This window comes from Lissotriton helveticus, chromosome 3_1 (genome assembly GCF_964261635.1).
Source record: "Lissotriton helveticus chromosome 3_1, aLisHel1.1, whole genome shotgun sequence".
Lineage (NCBI taxonomy): Eukaryota > Metazoa > Chordata > Amphibia > Caudata > Salamandridae > Lissotriton > Lissotriton helveticus.
In genome coordinates, this window is record NC_136061.1 from 1,565,947,793 (window position 1) to 1,565,967,708 (window position 19,916).

The 19,916-nt window shown below is 46.4% G+C and overlaps 1 protein-coding gene across 1 annotated transcript in view; it reads left to right on the forward strand.

Moving 5' to 3' along the window:
* The window catches only part of SORL1 (sortilin related receptor 1), an 852,839-nt gene that overhangs the window by 634,604 nt on the left and 198,319 nt on the right, over positions 1-19,916 (forward strand). Inside the window, exons 35-36 of the mRNA XM_078682321.1 lie at positions 8,065-8,234; positions 18,703-18,815. Coding sequence (XP_078538447.1) covers positions 8,065-8,234; positions 18,703-18,815 — 283 coding nt within the window. The remainder of the gene's footprint in view (positions 1-8,064; positions 8,235-18,702; positions 18,816-19,916) is intronic.

Below are 19,916 nucleotides of genomic sequence, written 5' to 3' on the forward strand. Positions count from 1 at the left end.
AAAGTCATGAAAAATAAATGACGTCAGCGTGCCAAAATGGCGCCTATATTTGTGAACCGCACAACACTTCTGATGACGTCACGTGGAGCTGACCGATGCCACTTACCGGCGTGCACAAGGGTATTGCTTGAGTCAAAATCTTCCGTATCCAGCCTGGGAAATTCTAAGGTAAGGAAGCTGCATCTAAATTATGTCTCTACCTGATAAGGGTTACCAAAGGTAAGTAACTTGCCCGACGGGTGTCAGAGAGAGAGTGACAGAGTGAGACTGAGTTACAAAACACAGAGGAGCTTGCAAAGAATGAGATTAATGGAGAACCTCACATTCTGAGATATAGTTTGACACACATAGATGCCCCAGTAGGGGCATAAGCACAGACTGGCACTAGTATATAGACCATACGTAGACAGCACACAAATGTACGCACATAGTATACACGCACACACAGAGTGCACACACATCTAGGGTGCGCACATGCACAACTTGTTAATACACAGGCAGAGTAGAGATCAGAATCATGCACAGAGCACGTGCAGACAGCTATGACAGCGAGCGATCTGTGTGAGGGAGAAGGGAGGGGTTGAGAGAGGAGAGAGCAGAGCAAGGACACTGGTCAAACCCGGGTTGCTGAGCACACAGGCTGGCAGGGACAAAGGTCCTTTGTCTGCCTGCTGCCAGGAGCAGTAAACCTAGGATGCAACTTCTAAAGCCCTCTAAGAGAGCACCAGGGACCGCCAAGGTGCCCACCGTGGAGGTGTTTCAATTCTGCTCCATACCACATCACCATGGGCATGGAGAGGAGCTATGGTTTCGGGAAGAATTGCTAAGAGCTTCGAGGAGTGATCTGGTCCTCCTGTTTAAAATTCCCAGCGGGGCTCGCCACAGAAAATGCTGACCCTCTACCACAAAGAGCGAGACTCCTCCCACGGGTGCTCGGAAAATGGGAGTGCTCGCGCCTCACAACAAAGGCAGACTCATGGTTGTAGCACGGGGATCCAACGCTGCACTCATTCTGCTTGTGTCGAGATGGTTGTGACTGAAATGGTGCGGGGTAGGGAGCAACATGAAGGATGGAGATGAACTGTACAGAGCCATGCACTTGACAGAAAGTAAAAAGCAAGCACAGGGCAAGTGCTGTGCAGGCAAAAGCTTAAATAAAACAAAGTCCTACAAAGCATATTAAAACAGTACTTGGGCTATGAGAGACTGACAAGACAAAGACACAAGTAAGAACAGGAAACAGTATGCTATAGCCAATGGACACAGAGAAAAAGTAGCAAGCACATGACCCAATGAAAACAAAGGTGGCAGGATGTAAGCCCCTTTTAAGATATATATTAACAGTTTTCACAAGAACAGCGCAAGCGAAACCTAAAAATCATGTCCTTTTTAGGTGCTGAGTTGGTAGCTGAGCAGGGGCTAGGTTTAATGCTGGTGGTTAGGCTACATTATCCGTTCATTATGCGCCTGACTTTCACCATAAACATGCAATACCTTTTTCTCACATCATCTGAACACCCCAGCTTCCAATACAGCTTATGTTTTATCGTTGCTGGAAAGAGTAAAGTGACAGAGGTGTCCTTTGAGAACTGCAATAGTTGCTAGTTGACATCAGCGACTAGCAACCGGAGGGTAGAGTTGAAAGGCATCAGCAATAAAATAAATAAAGACAGGTCCTATGTTGTCCCACAGTGGGCTCAACAATCTGTAACCTCGTTGAAGTTTCTTAGAGATTAACCCTGAACCTCAACAAGTGTCACCCCACATGATTTCCTCTGAGTAAAGGTGATGCCCAATCATGCAGCCAATTAACTCATAAATCAGATTTAAACTTACAATGATGTAATAATTTCACACTTATTAATTACAGCACCCACCCTTGCTGCATGTTGTGGGTGCACAATTGCTGCCTCTAATTTGTGGCAGAGGTATAATGAAAACATATAAGGGCAGGTGTTTTTAGCTTCACTCTCTGTGTGGCTAGCAGGTGTACACTAGGATGGTCTGCCTGTGATGTGATTCATGCCCCATAAGGCTGTTGTCTCTCTTATCCATCCGTCCCCAATGCGGGACTGGACTTGGAAACAGCTGTGACCCTACTCACACTCCTTTCCCCTTCCTGTGAGCTGCCACCCAAATTGGGTCCCTGCTAGATCTGGCTGAAAGCCATCTTTTAGCTGGAAGTTGTCAAAGACACATTGATTTGAGATATAAATGGTGTTTTGGGGCCTGCCCTCTGCTTATCATTGCTTATCTTTATTTTCAATTTAATGTACTTCCTACTTCTTTTGTAGCTTTCTTTCTTATTTTTGTCCCTCCCCTGGAGCATTGCAGCATTTGACTAGATGTGTTTTTTCCCTTCCTATGCTTATAACCAGAGAACTACTTTTTTTCTTTTTCTCGAAGTGGTCCAAATGAGTGCATGTTTTTTCTTTCACTTTTTGTGCACACTTTGTTCCACATTTTGGCCCTGGACCTCTTTCTACTTTACCTGTTGCTACACCCACACCTCTTCTGTTGTTCTCCCTTCCCTGCTTTGTTTTTTAGGTCGAGGTAATATCCGGTCTGCCCAAGGCAGAACCGGACGTACCGAGATTTAATGATTCTTAGTATGGACTATTTGTCCCGCCTCTGTTTTTGCCTCTCCCCCATTGGCGGGCTTCCTAAACGGAGGCCAGCCATTGGAGGAGAGAGCTGTCCCTCCGAATAGGCTCCGTCTTTTTCGGATTTGGGGGCGTAAGTTTTGCTGTTCTTTAGACAGTGACATTGTCCGTCACTCAGGACAGCAAAACACGCCCCCGAATCCGAAAATGGTCGGAAGCTTGTGGCACGACCATTTTGCTGGTCGAGCAGCGTCTACCAGGACATGAGGTAAGCCTCTGCTCCCCTGTTTGTAAGCCAAAAAGCACCCATGTTGAACTTGAATTGTTTTTCTATACACTACTAAAGCAGTAAGAAAGCAATCGAAATATACCATCTCCTTATGGCCATCTAACGTGTTGTTTTAAGAAAAATTAACAAAAAACGACTATCCAAAATGTCAAGACAATCATAGTTATATTTGAAGATGTATTTTAGTGCCCTACACGATATGTCACACAACGTACTCTTTTGCTTAACTCAATGTTTTTATTTAGTAGCCTTGCATTATTAACTATTGCAGGCTATGTTTTAATAGTTGCTAACACACTATTCCAAGATGGCCGCGGGCTAACGCGAAGCATTGCTCCGCTATCTCCTTTCGATGTCTTTGACTTGCAGAGACAGTGCCGCTCAGCTGGAAGTTTCTAGTTAGTGCTCTGTACATTTTTGCTGTCAGTGCTGTAAGAGGCCCTGCAGCCTCCGGTATCCTGATCTGTGTGGCACGTCACAACAAACTACACCTGACAAATTATGGGTGACGATCAGCACACCGGCGAGGCAGGAAATCAACCTTCCGGAGCCAGCGAGCAGGACAGCGAAGAATCCAAACAGGTATTTAAAACCGCGTGGGGTGCACAGGTAGGGTGTCCTGGGACAAAGTTAATGTATCACAGGGCCCAAGAGGGACCATCCTTCCATTGGATTGTGGTTGATTAGGTATGAGCTGCGTACTTAGTTGCCGTCACAAAAGCAACGATGCAGTTTGGTCAATATTTGTGCACATGGCAAGCTGAAAGTACATTGTTTGATCGGTAGTGCAGTGTCTCAAATGTAGCTGTCACCTCATTGAAATGGACTAATAAGCTGGTGATGTCTTTCAGATACTTTTATCCATGAAAGTAGCATGAGGGCATAGCCAGACACTCCAGGGGTCCCTCCTATTTCCGACCTTGTGGGTAGGGCTGCCTTCCTTGGATGATTGACCACACATACATCGCCGTATTCAAGGCCATTCAACAAGGATCTGACGTTTTACAGAAAAACGCTTTGTTTTGCATCGACTTGTTTCTCATCAATTTCAGATTTTTTAAAAATCTGTTATTATTCAAAGTTATGCCTCAAATGAACCTCTTGCACATTGCCTGCCATGATACACCTATATGTACAGCAATTAAAGACTTACCCATAGGTTAGTCTCCAGTTTGTCTGCTCTCGCAATATTGCTAGGTACATACAGTTTCGTAGCCAACCCCATATTCATTTCAGAAAGAACACTTGAACCTCTTTACATAACATGCCGGCAAACAGTAGAGATTTAACCGATCTTGAAAATACAATAATTTTTCTCATCAACCTGTCTGTTTCTAAAAAGCACACACAGATTATTAAGAAACAAAAACGTTTCATTTTAGATACATTATTTCCACCAAACAACAACGTCGCTTTCAAGAAAAAAAACACGTTTTATCCTTAAAATTTCGCTCATTATTTTTTTTAATTAATAAATACGTGTTTAATTCTCAAGTATTGGCCTGTCCTTTTAGTTAGGTGCTTACAATTGGGCATGCAAGATTGTGCCTTACATGTCCACGTAAGACTGTGAAGTATGCCCCACATATGCCATCAATTATGTATGTTATGCCAGGAGATGATGTCGCAGGAAGCATTGAAGACGTGTCACCAAAATGACAGTGGTAGCATAAGTGACATCGCACATTCTTTGACCGTACTGACATCTCGGGAAGTGACAGAACATGACCTTTTACACTGATTCCCAGGAAGGCATGCCACTCGATCTTGATGACATATCAATAATTGTTCACCTAGTGTATAACTCAAAGAGAAAACGTATTAATAAATAACGAGAGGTACAAAAAAAAGATTTATTAAAAAACAAAAGTGGTCATGTCCGTCAGTGTTAATCCATATGGACCATATATTGAATATGAACTTTGTTACTGGCTTGGTTTACTCATCATTATTAGTACGCTTTAATCCATGTTTCTGTTTATAAATAATTCAAATGCTTTACTTAATCTCACATCCCCTCAGAGTGTTAGCTGGTTCCAGGATGTTGTGTTTCTGTATTTTATTTCGTATAATTTATTACTTATGCATTGTGCATACTCTATACTGAGTCGCCTGCCAGTGTTTATTAGGGACCATGGGTTAGAGCCCCGGAGTTAAGGCAGAGCGACTTTCTCACAGTACCTGTCAGTGGGTCAAATAGGTGTTCAGAATACATGATCATCCGTTCCTTGGCCACTCTGCAGAGGGCACATATTACAGATTCAAATGTGTGTGCATGAGAGATACAGTTACCAAAATATTGACAAGGCAAAAGTAAAAGAAAATGCAATTCTTTCAGGCGAGCGGGTGCGTTGTGCATTTAAGGGTGGTCAAGTGAACTAGATGCAAGGAAGCGCATTCAGGAGAGAATGAAAAGTGGGTGCTGAAGAGTAAAGAGATGATGAGGTGTAAGATATGCAGATAGAAGAGATGTAAAAACGAAAAAGGTTGGGCATGTCTAACATAGATGGAGTATAACAGAAGTGATTGAGACACTATGAATACCACTACCGCTTCGAAGGCCTCAGAAAGGTTTAATTCACGCTCTCACTATTTCAGAATGTAAACATTTTCAATATTGATTATTTACAACACAATTATTGTTGTTACTTGTCTTAAAAAGTTTACCATTGGCAAATGCATTAGTTCTAGTTGGTTTTAGGTGCATATCAGAGATTTTATTCTATATCTGGATAACCATTTTTTGTTCCTTTTTTTACAGTAGCAGACTTAAAAAACTATTTGAGTCGGTATTGAATTTGCAAGCCAGACCTATTAGCTTTGTAAATTGCATTTCTGTTCCTCTTCAAATGCTGGGTGTGGGTGGCTCTGTCTGTGTGAGGGTGGCTCTGTCTAGGTGGCTCTATGTGAATGACTCTGTGTGGGTGGCTCTGTGTGGGTGGCTCTATGTGTGTGTGGGTGGCTTTGTATGTGTGGCTCTGTGTGGGTGTAAATGCAATAGGTCATGCATTTGCGAGCGATTAAGCTATTGGCATTGTAGATGACAATGCCATTTATTTAACGATTAAGCTATTGGCAATGTAAATGACAATGCCATTTATTTATGATTTAAAAAAAAAAAGTCATGAGCAATGCCAATAGCTCTACCTTTCATAATGCCGAGACCATTGCATTGTAAATGCTTGTTCTTCAATTTATTTCTATTTATTCCTTGTGACACATACTGCTGCTTGGCCACTCTCTTTCTGTCCTTCACTCTGTTCCTCCTTCATACGGTATTTAAAATAATTGTATTTTACATTTTTTGCAAGGCTCTTGCAGCTGCATGCTGCTACTGATCTACTTGGCTTTACATATGTAGCTCCCCAAGTCGCTTTTTAAATATTTTTTTTCTGCAGTGGTCTGGCAGCTGCAAACTGCTCCCTGGCCAAGAGCTTCTTTGTTTTCATTCATGCATGCACACCCATAGGTGGCCATCTCTAATTGTATTTACTTCATATGAAAGCCCATTCCACAGTGGTTGTCTAATCATCCATCTCTGTTGTTATGCACTAATGGCCTTTTTTTCAGGCCAATGTAAAAAAGCTTTTGTAAAGCTAATAGCTCACACTTGTAGATTATAACTGAAAGACCTATTGGCTTATTTTTGTTTCTAATGTATTGATTTCCACAAATCCATCACAAAAAACTGGGAACCTCGGGCACATAAAGGTCCATTATACATGCTCCACTGTTAATTCTCAAAAGAAAAAGGTATGCTATTCCTTAAAGGGACAAAGGAGAGTGGGTCAGGGAAAAGGAGCCACTACAAGTGGAGTAGTTCCTTTTTGGAAATGGGGCCCTCACACACCCCTGCAGGTGTCCTGCTTCATCATCAGGTTTGCTTCTCATTGGGCCAGCGCTGCAGTGCCTGATGGGCATCCTCAAGGGGACTCTTTATCCGAGATCTTACTCCAAAGGTGTGATGTGAAGTGCAAGTTAAGGGCCCTTTTTAGATGTCGATGTAGTGATTAGTGACTTAAAAAAGGATAGGCAAGTCTGAAATCAAATTTTACTCCATGAGTATGCCTGACAATAAAAACGTGATGTCACCAGTGGGGACAATGATCCCTAGTAACTTATAAGGTCAACAATTTTCAGGACCGTAACATTTATAAATAATCTACACAGTTTCTGGTACCAAGGATGCAACAAGTATTGTCCAAACACTAAGTACGCTATAAGTGTAACTGCAGAATGTAAAATCACTATAAGGTTGATGTTATCACTTCCCCTGGAGAAACACTGAGATAAACTCTAAAAATGCTAGCGTGGTCATCCATTAGAGAACTTCACCAACGACATACCCCTTCTTGTGTGCCTCACTTTCTCATTGGAACAGTGATTTTACATTCTGCAGGTACACTTATAGGGTGCTTATTGTTTGGACACTACTTATTGCATCCTTGGTCCGAGACACTGTGTAAATTAGTTATAAAGGTTGCGGTCCTGAAGAATTGCCCTAGATCACACCTTGACTAAGTGACGGCATGAAGCATGTTGACCTTATAAGTCACCAGGGATCATTATCCCCACTGGAGACATCACCTTTTAAACAAGTCAGGCATAGTCATGGATTAACATTTTATTTGAGACTTTCCTAGGCTTTTTTAAGTCCCTAATCACTACATCAGCACTTCCGTTTCCTCACTCTACACAGAGGGCCCTTAACTTGCACTTCACAGCACGGATTCGGAAAAAGATCTCAGATAAAGTGGCCCCTTGAGGCTGCCCATCAGGCATTGCAGCACCGGCCCGATGATCAGCAAGGCAAGCCCGATGATAAAGCATGACACCTGCAAGGGTGTGTGAGGGCCCAATTTCCAAAAAGGAACTACTCTTTTTGTAGTGGCTCCTTTTCTCTGACCTACTCCCCTTTTTCATTTGTCCCATTTAGGAACAGCATACCTTTTTCTTTTGTTGATTTCCACAAAGACAAGGTGGTAAAATCCTTCTCTATCATCCCCCATCAATTCAGTTTTCATTAAATTGGAGTACTACCACTTTCTGGATTCTCCTATGCTACTCACTTAAGATACAAACACAATCAGAATGTAAGAGATATACTGAAATATTACATTCACAAAAACACAGTGCTGCACTAATATTTGTGTTTATTTAATTTTCTTGCAGGTTAATTGGGGAAAGTGCTTGGAAAGTCTTAGAAACGCACAGCAACAAAACAAGTTCTACTGTCAAACTTCTTCAGCCCGACACAACATATCAAGTCAAAGTGCAAGTTCAGTGCCTAAGAAAGGTTTACAATACCAATGATGTTATTACTCTGAGAACCCCAGAAGGATGTAAGTGAAAAAAATATAAACATATATACAAATACGTACACAATTCTTTTTTCATTTTACAAATTGTTGAGACCATAGGTATTTATTTCTACTACATTTCTGATGCATTACCGGTATAGAATTTTTGATAGATTCACATGCTTGAATCTTCCCCGTTGTTGAGTCACCACATCTAACCGCACATCCTGTGAAGGGAGTCTCCCTGAGCTCTGCTCAGTTCTTTGTGAAGCTTTTACTTTAAACTTTTCCTGACTGCCAACTACCAAGTTACATTGGAGCTGTGGTTGCCCTGACAATGTTACAACCTTGCAGATGGGTCTATAAAGGAATTATTCAGACCATGTAAGACGTGGTAAACTGAGGCTTTAATAAGAGGATCCAAAAAAAGTATGTCTGTATTGCCTACACCCTACTCACATGGCTAAGGACTGCACGTGTTGCAGAACATTTTCAGCAAAATCCAGGGGTCTTCTGTGGCTACAGAAGAAGAAATTGGCAAGCACTCAAGGCTCTAGAGAGGAGGAGCCAGAAACACCAACCGCAACCAAGAAAAAGAGAGAAAGGCATGAAGCAGAATCCTATGAGCAGCCACCTAAAAAGGTGGGTAAAGTGAAAGAAAAATAGACAACAGTAGAAGTCCACAACACACATCTAGCCATCTATCATCTCCTGGGTCTTCCAAAATGAGGAAAACAACATTGTGTTAACTTCGTCAACGGCCACTTCGTCTATGAGACAGTCAACGACTACTATGTCATCGACTCCATCTAAGACCACTTTCTAATAAAACTGTTGACAGCTGTGACATCTGACATTTCATCAGTGGTCACACGATGGTGGTCCCAGTGACCTTGATGAAGGCTATACAGTAGCAGTCGACACCAGTTCATACAAGGCAAGCACCATCGATGGGCACGTAGACAATCATTTCTGAAACCCTAAAACCATGCCAGACGTCACCAAGCATAGTTTCTTCTTTGCCGACTGTCTGTCTTGTCGAGTTAGGAGGTTGAGATGAAGATAACAATGAAGATACACCATTTGGGGTCGTGAGTAGCCTGTCACAATTGCATGATAAATGCTAATTTCAGGACAGAACAAGCTTTATTGAAGAATTTTAAGAACAATATCCATATGATGATATCTTAAAAGAGCAGTCATATCAAGAGCCAATGATGTAGGTTCCTGTCGCTCTGGTATCAGATGTTTTCCAGATGCTTAATGACTGTTACAAAGGATTTCTGGAACTCTGAAATCCGAATCAGTAACAGCAAGCAGTATGCACCAAAATCTTCTGCTGGTATTTCCACACAGTTTCCTAGGCTTCTAGGGCAAGAGAGAAGCCCGGCTATGCAGATACTTGTTGTGCCTCACTCACAGCCGCAGGACCCCATTACTATCATGATGATTATAATTAATAAGGAGATGATGATGATTGTGGTGACGAGCCTGAGGAGGGAGAAATACTGAACGATCCTGCTACTACCCCTGTTTCTGAATGAGACGAATATATTGCACCTCTGTCGGGGCCTCCAACACCTCCAGTTACCAATTCCCCACCTGATGACATTGGGCTTTCCCAGGCACTGTTAGAAAGAGCAGCAAAAGGTTTTGGCTTACTGGTGCAAGTGAGACAAATGGATTGCTTTCGCTATGATTTCAGGGAAACTGCAAGGAAACAAAGTCTATACCCATAAAAGTTGAAGAAGAAAAAAAATTAATAAAGCGCACACATACCAGAAGGCGTCTGGTGCAAGAGCCATTAGATCCACCTAAGCTAGGGACTGAGCCATCACCATGAAGGACCTAAGGATCCCTAGATCGATATGAAACGGAAAGCCAGGTTTTAAGAGACTTTCTGAAGCTCATGTGATTTTCACAGCTTAGCTGTGGCCACTGAGAAGGTATCTGGAAAACATCCTATAGAGATGACTTTGTTCATAATCAAAGCCAAAGGCACAGCAATTGTGCTTGCCACTAGGTGAATAGTTTTAGACAAACTGGGTGCGAAAGCGTTCCCTAGCTTTACACGAAGAAGATAAGTCTCAGTCTATTCCTTTGAAATTTGCAAAAAAAGAGAACAGCATGAGATTGCATACCGACTCCTCTTCGCTCACCCTCATGTATGGATTCCCCTGGGGATCTTGTCATGTAGAGTTGTATTTCCTCATTGGTTGTATCAAATTCTGAATAAATGGTCAGGATTTTGGACTGAAAATTGTGTGCCAGGTTATCACAGAACTCTTGAGTCACCTCCAAATTGTTCGAGCTCTTAGGAGAAAACGTAAGATCTATAATCTTAAACAATTCCCTAGAATAATTTGGAGCATTACCAATTTAGCTCATGTAGAATTTAGTTTTTTCTCAGCAGTTGCTACTTTGTAGTCCCTGATTAGAGCGCTAGATTTTTTTTCCTGGGGTTCATATTTTTAGTGCTAGACCTGTTATTGCCTACAACAGGCTTGTCTTAGATTCCTAAGCCAGTCCGAGAACCTCGGAGCTGTGGGTGATTCCTTATGGCACTGAGTTGCCTTAAAGGGGGCAACATTGTCCCAAGCTGAGTTAAGCCAGGCTGTGAATTCTTCAGCAGCTAAATTGACATCATAACGGTCAGTTCTAATTCTATTTTTAAGGTTGCTTGCAAAGGACGCCTCTGATGAAGTCTTCCAGTTGCGTTCAGCCAGTTTCTTATTCAGTTTTCGACAGTATCCCTGAAGAGGCTTCCGAGCCAGAGACCAACCAACTTCATGGTGATCTGACCTAAGCGAAGTAAAAAAGTATGAAGCCTGAGCTTGTAGATGTGCAGAATGCCTGTGGGTGTTAGCGTGTGAATTAACTGGTTGCGTAATAATTTTTCAATTGCAAAATCATTACAACAAGTAAAATATCATGCCTATTGTAAAATGCATTCCAGAGTATTAAGCAAGAAACCACCTTTTTTGTGTTTTTGCAGTTTTATACTGCACAAACTCGACCGAGTGTATCTGAGCGCTGTACATGAGCACCAGTTGCATTTATTCATTTTTAGGAACAGAGAAAGTGATTAGCCCAGAATCACAGGATGTTGAGACGATGCCGAGACTCAAACATAGTTCCCCAGCCACAGAAGTAGGTATGCCGGTGTTTATAAAAGGAACAGTGAAGATGAAGGCTTTTAACAAATTAGAAGGCAAAAGCTTTTCCATTTCACACGTAGAGTGAAAATAAATACAGACGGTGACACGCAGCAAACATTGCAAGTATAAAATAAGCCAGGATTTGCCCAGAGTCGCAGGGTGTTGACTGGAATCCGCTTCCTCCGCTTCAAAGTCGGCGTATCAAGCAGGTACCCCACATCCTCTCCCAGGTCTTATAAAAAGAAGCATAGCGTAACAGTAAAGAGGAAAGCTTTTAACAAACTAGGAGGCAAGCTTTTCCACCGCACACACTTATAAAAAAAAAAAAATCCCATCAGCAAAACATGTAGCGTTGTAATCTTTGGTGGAAGTTTAAATTGTTGATGCGATTGTGCTGTGGCCATGAATCACACATAAAGAGCATTTATTGAAATCTGATTTGTGTGGCAGAGTTGCAGTGCCATCATGGTCCTTTCACATGTGCAGCTCTTATCAAGGTGCGCAAGCAAGTCAATGAAGTAGTAAAGCACGCTGTATAGTTAGAACGGTAAAGGGAGCAACTGGATATCACAGAAGCAACATTCCAGTGGCGTGCTCAATCATAAATAAAACTAGCAAGTCAAGCGAGCAGTAAAGCATGCCGTTCAGTTGGAACAGTATTTGGGGGCGTGAGGTCGGGTGGGAGGAGGCAGAGCTGTGTACAGTGCTGAAAAATAAAGAAAGAAGTAGGTCCTAATAACGAAAGCGGTGGACACACAAGTACTTGGTCCATGATCTGGAGGAAGGGCTAAACACAAGAATAGACATAACCATGCATACCATGGACAAATGGTGACAAAGAATATGAGACAGACGATGAAGCGAACAAATGGGAATCCTGTGTTCGGGCTGAAGCCCACAGATTAAACACAACAAGTCTCTTCGAGACTGTATATATGCTGTCTAGCCTAGACCTAAACAGGCTGTCTACCATAAGCAAAACATGGTGGGCGGCTAATAATGGCATGCATTGTGTGTGGACCATTATAGGTGCCACTGTTGGTTTTATCTGTGTCCCCGCCCCATAAAAATACTTTATGAATACACCACCAGCACCTTGCATCAGATTTTTTTAATTCAGTGGCAGAGGTAAATCAATATGTGCAGCCTTTTCAGTGTTTACTATAATCTTCAGAGTTAATTATCTAAACTTAATCCTGCCAGAAAACCAGACACAGTCCCTAGTAGAAATGATGTTAACAAGGTAGTGTTTAAAAAGTATTCTCTTATGTATATACTGCTCCAACACGCTTCTAAAATAAGCAGTGATAGTTTTTAAAATTATTAAAAACTTGCTGGTGATTTATAATCAGGAGTATTAATTGGTGGATAGCAGTACTATTGAGATGACTTGGTAAAACGGAGGACATTTTTTCAAGTGAACAATAGGCTGAATTTTAGTTTGAGTATCAGTAAGCAGACATTATTTATTTATTTATTTATTTTTTGTTTTGTTGAAAGAACCTTTATTTCAATTAGCATGAAATTACAAACACGGGCCTACAACCAGTGTGGCCGGCCGCTAATTAAATCAAGCAGAAATTAAGGAAGAAGTATCACATCAATCCGGCGCTTAAAAACAAAGCCACATCCAGGATACAGCAGTGAATCAAGATAATACGTGATACCAAGGATTTGAAACGGTTCATTTTTAAATAACCAAAAATTAAATCAAAAATCGACATTGCATTGTCATTCCCGCTCCCAACACAGTCAGCTAAAACACATTATCACTCCGATGGTGAACATAGATTGAATGGGAAATCAATCAATCAATCAATCAAAGCATTTATATAGCGCACTACTCACCCGGAGGGTCTCAAGGCACTGGGGGGAGGGGGTCTGCTACTGCTCGAACAACCAGGTCTTGAGCTGCTTCCTGAAGGCGAGGTGGTCCTGGGTCAGTCGGAGGTGGGTCGGAAGGGAGTTCCAAGTCTAGGCGGCCAGGTGGGAGAAGGACCTTCCTCCTGTGGTGGCTCTTCGGATGCGGGGGACGGCGGCGAGGGCGTGGTTGGTCGATCGAAGCTGGCGTTTGGGAACGTAGAAGTTGAGGCGGCTGTTGAGGTATCCTGGGCCTTGGTTGTGTAGGGCTTTGTGTGCGTGGGTGAGGAGCCGGAAGGTGATTCTCTTGTTGACCGGGAGCCAGTGCAGGTCTCTCAGGTGTCCGGAGATGTGGCTGCGGCGGGGGATGTCCAGGATGAGTCGTGCTGAGGTGTGCTGAGGTGTTCTGGATCCGCTGGAGTCTCTTCTGGAGTTTGGCGGTGGTTCCGGCGTAGAGGGAGTTGCCGGAGTCCAGACGGCTGGTGACGAGGGCCTGGGTGACCGTCTTCCTGGTCTCGGTGGGGATCCATCGGACGATCTTACGTAGCATGCGCAGGATGTTGAAGCACGACGAGGAGACGGCGTTGACTTGCCTGTTCATGGAGAGGGAGGAGTCCAGGATGAAGCCCAGGTTGCGTGCGTGGTCTGTGGGTTTGGGTGCGCTGCCCAGGGCGGGGGGCCACCAGGAGTCGTCCCAGGCGGAGGGTGAAGATCCCAGGATGAGGACTTCCGTCTTGTCAGAGTTCAGTTTCAGGCGACTGTTCATCATCCACTTGGCGACGTCTGTCATCCCTTCGTGTAGGTTGGCTCTGGCGGTGTCGGGGTCGTTGGTGAGGGAGAGGATCAGCTGGGTGTCGTCGGCGTAGGAGATGATGTTGAGGTTGTGCTGGCGTGCGATGGCTGCGAGGGGGCTCATGTAGACGTTGAAGAGTGTTGGGCTGAGCGAGGAGCCTTGAGGGACGCCGCAGATGACTTTGGTGGCCTCCGATCTGAACGGGGGGAGGCGGACTCTCTGTGTCCTTCCGGCGAGGAAGGAGATGATCCACTCCAGTGCCTTATCCTGGATTCCGACGTTGCTGAGGCGCTGTACTAGGGTACGGTGGCAGACAGTGTCGAAGGCCGCGGATAGGTCCAGGAGGATGAGGGCCGCTGTTTCTCCGTTGTCGAGCAGGGCTCGGATGTCATCGGTAGCTGCGATCAGGGCGGTCTCGGTGCTGTGGTTGGCCCGGAAGCCAGACTGCGAGAGGTCGAGGGAGCCGTTCGTCTCGAGGAAGGCGGTCAGTTGCTTGTTGACGGTCGTCTCGATGACTTTAGCCGGAAACGGGAGCAGCGAGATGGGGCGGTAGTTCTTGAGGTCGGTGGGGTCGGCTGATGGCTTATTAAGTAGGGCGCTGAGTTCGGCATGCTTCCAGCTCTCCGGGAAGGTGGCGGTGTCGAAGGAGGTGTTGATGATGTCCCGCAGGTGGGGTGCGATGACAGCGTCGGCCTTGTTGAAGACGTGATGAGGGCAGGGGTCTGTCGGAGAACCGGAGTGGATGGAGTTCATCGTGTGGACGGTGTCTTCTGTGCTGATCGGGGTCCAGGCGCGGAGGGTGGTTGTGGGGGGCGGTGGTTCGGTCGTGGCGTGCGTCGGTTGAGTGCTGAAGCTGTTGTGTATGTCCGCGATCTTGTTGTGGAAGTAGGAGGCGAGGGAGTTGCAGAGGTCTTGCGAAGGGGTGATGTCGTTGTTTCCGGCGTTGGGGTTGGAGAGCTCTTTCACGATGTTGAAGAGTTCCTTGCTGTTGTGTGCGTTGTTGTCCAGTCGTTCCTTGAATGCGGTTTTCTTGGTGGTGTGGATCAGTTGGTGGTGTTTTCGGGTGGCGAGCTTGAGGGCGGTCATGTTGTCCGGTGTTGGGTCTCTGCGCCAGGTTTTCTCGAGTGCTCTGCAGTTCTTCTTGGAGCTCTTGAGTTCGTCGTTAAACCATGGTGCTTTCTTGCTGCCGGGTCGGCTCGGCGGGGTCTTCAGAGGGGCTAGGTCGTCTGCGCAGTTGCTGATCCATTTCGTGAGGTTGGTGGCCGCTTGGCTGGGGTTCGTTGTGCTGGTGGGAGGGTTCATGCTCAGGGAAGTGGCGAGCTGGTCTGCGGTGATCTTGTTCCAGCTTCTGCGGGGAACCTGTTGCTGGTGATGGTGGAACGTGGTCCTTCTGAAGCTGAAGTGGACGCAGCTGTGATCCGTCCAGTGGAGTCCCGTGGCGTGGCTGAAGGCGATGTCCTTGCTGGAAGAGCAGACCGGGTCGAGTGTGTGTCCGGCCTAGTGGGTGGGGGTGGTCACCAGTTGCTCGAGTCCGAGGTTGGCGAGGTTGTCCAGCAGGGTGGTGGTGTTGCGGTCGTTGTTGTTCTCCAGGTGGAAGTTGAGGTCCCCGAGGAGGATGTAGTCGGCGGAGAGGAGGGCGTGCGGGCTGATGACGTCGGCGATGTCTTCGCTGAATTGTGTGCGTGGTCCCGGGGGTCTGTAGATGAGGGTGCCTCTGAGGGTGGTCTTGGGGTTGACGTGAATCTGGAAGTGCAGGTGTTCGGCGGGTGCGAGGGTATCGTCGGTGTCGGTCGTGATGCGGATGGTGTTCCTGTGGATGATGGCAATGCCTCCTCCTGTCTGGTTGACGCGGTCCCTCCGGATGATCTTGTAGCCGTCCGGGATGGCGATGGCGATGTCGGGCGCTGAGGAGGCGTTCATCCAGGTTTCCGTGAGGAAGGCGACGTCTGGGGCTGTGTTGTCGAGCAGGTTCCAGAGCTCGATGGCGTGTCTGTGGACGGAGCGGGTGTTGAGCAGGATGCACTTCAGGTGGGTGCTGCTGGAGTTCGGCTTGGTGGGTGCTGGTGTGGCATGGGTCCGGTTGCAGGTGAACTTGCAGGAGTGGCAGCTGAAGGGTCCGTGGGTGCGTCTCGGTGTGGCTCGGTAGCAGCCCGGGGGTCGGCCGGTGTTGAGTGCGTTGAGTTCGGTGGCGTTGTAGGTCCGTCGGGTCGGCTTCCGTCGGTGGGGGCCAGGGGTCCTGGCACTGGGCGCGGTCCAGGCGCGGACGGGCGCAGACGGGCTTACCTTTGGCGCACCTTTGGCGCTCATTCGGTGCTGCCGCTGCGCGCGTCCGCTGCGCGGTCGCTCTGGGGGCGTCATAAGAAGGAGCCGGGAGGGCGGGTCAGCTGGGTGGCGGGAGCGGGGCGGCCAATGGACAGGAGGGGGGCGGGTAGATGGAGGTCTGTGGCGGGAAGGGGGACTGGGGCGGCTCGGCGGCAGGGAGGGGCACCCAGGTAGGGGGGGTGAGCAGAGGGGGGGAGCAAGGGGTAGTGGCGGCAGGCAGGTAGAGGCAACGACCAGGCAACACAGGTGGGACAGGAGGCTAAGGCTGGACACACGACAGGCGGACACAGGGAGAGACACAGAGGCGGCACATGTGTCAAAGGCTGACACGGGGGGAACACAGAGGCGGCACTGGGGTCAGCAGTGAGGCAGCAGGGGGGGAAGTTCCACGAGGCGGCAGCGAGGCAGCAGCAGCGGGCAGGAGCAGCGGAGTGGGGGTGACCTCGCCTGAACCAGGCTCAGCGGAAAGGAGAAGAGTACCAAAGTCAGGATAAATGCAATAGTCACGTACCAAACACGGTATGCGAGCCCCACCCCTGAAAAGGAACGTACTATGGGAGACATGAAGACGACGACATCGAAGAAGGAAAAGGGCAAAGGGCCATAGAAACAAAAAAAGGAACAGAAAACAAACCCATCCCCCAACCTGCACCCCTGCAAAAGGCTACGGCCTACCCCCCCAGCAGCGTGCCTGTCGCCCTAAATGAGAGACCCGAAATATAGAAAAGAAAGAGAAAAGAAGAAAGAAAAAAAATTGAGGAGAAGAGCCGGCGATTCGGTTACCCATTCCCTCCCACCCACGCATACTAGAATCGTATAAACAGAAGCAGTATAAAAGTATAAGTATCAGCAAGCACATACAACGCAATCAATTACAGCCCCACTAGACGTGCCCTTGAATCACCATTAACCCGGAAGAAGTCCCTCCAAATCCCAAACGAGGTCACCCCTGGCCGCTTCTGGCAATAATATCGATGATGAATAGTCCTGCAGATGAGATACAATTCGGTACTAAAGGTCCAATCGTTCCAATCAGACCAGGTAGCGCAGCCGCCCAACATGGTCGTAGCCACCGAGAGACAACTGACGATGCATGGCGGATGTCTGAATGCAACAATACCCAGACCACCAACAGTCTCAAGTCCAAAGACAGGTCCGCCAAGCACGGAACGGAAAGCACAGGATGTGGGAAACACCGCAGCACAGTCCGGGCCTCATGTACCATGGATCGATGTAGCTTCTCCACTCGCTGGACAGAAAAAGGACCCGGTGAGACAACCACTTGCAGAACAGGTGCGGCAACAGTAAGCTCAGAAACCAAATCTATTCGCGCCTCCAAGTCTGTAAACTCATCCGGGGGATAGAACACTGTAGCAGAGGGAGACGCATCGGCACCAACTCGAAAGCAACCCAGTCCGCTACAAAATGGCGGGTCAGCAATGGCGGCGATCCTTCCTTCCAAATCCCGGGCTCCCCGGAGCAGGGCAGTCCGCAGGGTTGTCAGTGCAGCCAATACGTGCCCACGCGTAAGCGTTTCCCCACAGTGCCAAACTCCGGGGTCTCAAGTTCAGCAGTTTCTCTGTCCCCGGGAGGGGCGCACCCGAGGCGTCATCCGCCATTTTCAGCCGTCTCGTTCTCCTCCTCTTCCCCTCCACTTCAGAGTCTCGTCCGACCACTGGAGTCAGCAGGCCCCACGGCTGGATCTCAACAGTCGGCGCTTGCTGCAGAAAGGAGAGTCACCGAAAGGCCGGACATGCTCCCCGCAGCTCGCCGGGAGCCACCCGCTGGATCCCGGACGGGACTATCAACATGGCCGGGCGGCTCACCCAAGGGGAACCGGGCGACATGGGCTCTCTCCGGCTCGGCAATATCTCGGGTTCACGGGGCAACCCACTATTGGGAGTGGGTTGATACCAACTCTCCCGGCTCGCGGCTCTCAGGCTCCCACAGACCGGCTTCTCAACCCGACCAGCGCCGCCAACGCTACGATCACTGCAGGGCACCCTCTGCACTCGAGGCCCCGGCTTCAGCGCCACGAAGGCCAGCAAGCGGACGGGGACGGTTCTTCGGATCTACTGCACGGTGGAGCCCCAGAAACAGACGGTAAGTGATTGCTTCCCTTCAGCAACTTAGATCGGCAAACCTTGCTCAGGATCATCTTAAGGATATATGTGTGGGGAGGAAGGGGCCATGGAGCCAAGCGTTTATGCAACCGTTCCGATCGCCATCTTGGCTCCTCCCCCAAGCAGACATTATTGAAATGTATGCCTTTGTAATTTACATCTGTGACCAGAAAGTAATGATTGTATGTTAATGCCTAGCTTTGCAACATATATGTGCCATATCCACTAACTTAATTATATTCTTTTTTCTTTAGTGCCCGATGCCCCTCAGAAACTCCTCCTGTCCCTAAATAAAGAAGCGGATGTGTCTGTTACTGCTAGATGGGTTGCTCCGTCAAGAGCTCATGGTTCAATACGGGAGTACATTGCAAGTATTTTATGTACAAGTATCTTAATAATCAGCCACTGTCAAATTTCTGTGATCTTTTTCTCGCAGAGTGATCTAGATATTAAGCATTTGTAATTAGTCTTTTGACATTGGTTCAGTAGAAAAACCTTTTCCCATTCGATCAAGTATATTTTCTCATACAATAGACTACTTAGCACAAATGAAAGCATCCTAAAAGTTCAACAACACAGAAATAATTATATAGCATGTTTAACCAACTACAAGAGTAGATGAGAAAGCCCAGAGTTCCACAAATCCTTCTGCTTTCTTGACATGAAAACTCCTTCACCTTCTTAATACCCCAGAAGCGCGTACCTACCATGGCTAAAAAATAGTGAGGTGAAAAATATACGTTGACCACTCGCATTTACAGTATACCCGTGATTTCCTTTTTCACTGCTCACGACGATATAATGAAGCTTCTTGTCATAGATCGGTTGTGTCTTTTTGAGGAAGGGACCACTGCGATCATACCCTGTAGTGGACTGTGCGACAGGAAAAATAGCAAAGCAAACACATGGCAGTAAGCAAATGCATAAGCTCGCAACTCAGTAATGTTTCATGTTGAGAAAAAATCAAGATAAGAAAAAAGTAGGGAAAGAAAAGGTAGGTAAAAGCAAGTACCTTCCTTCAGATAAGTGAGTAGCTGCACCAATGCTAAACCTTGTCTACAACTCCCCACTCCTTTCATAAGTAATGTATAATGTCTTTTGACTATGGTGTCATTTATCTATGCTGGTTAATGCAGGTCCGACTCGGCGCTGAAGTGCACTAAAATACAAATGATGCTCTTTTCAGGAGGTATAGTACAGTCAAGATCAAACTGTGTACATTGTAGGGATGTTTAGAAGTTAACACCAAAGATTCAAGAAAAAAACTGACTCCCATTAACTGAATTATTTACACATGCGTAATGCCTGAGACAGTTCTATTTTTAGAGAGGCTCTCAGACGTTCTAATGTCTGTATTTTTTTTTAAGTATGTGCAGGAAGGGAAAACGTATTTTTAATCTGTATTTGTGTAAAGATCAAAAAAAGAGATAGCTGGGATCCCTACTTATAATGTAATTAGTCTATTTCT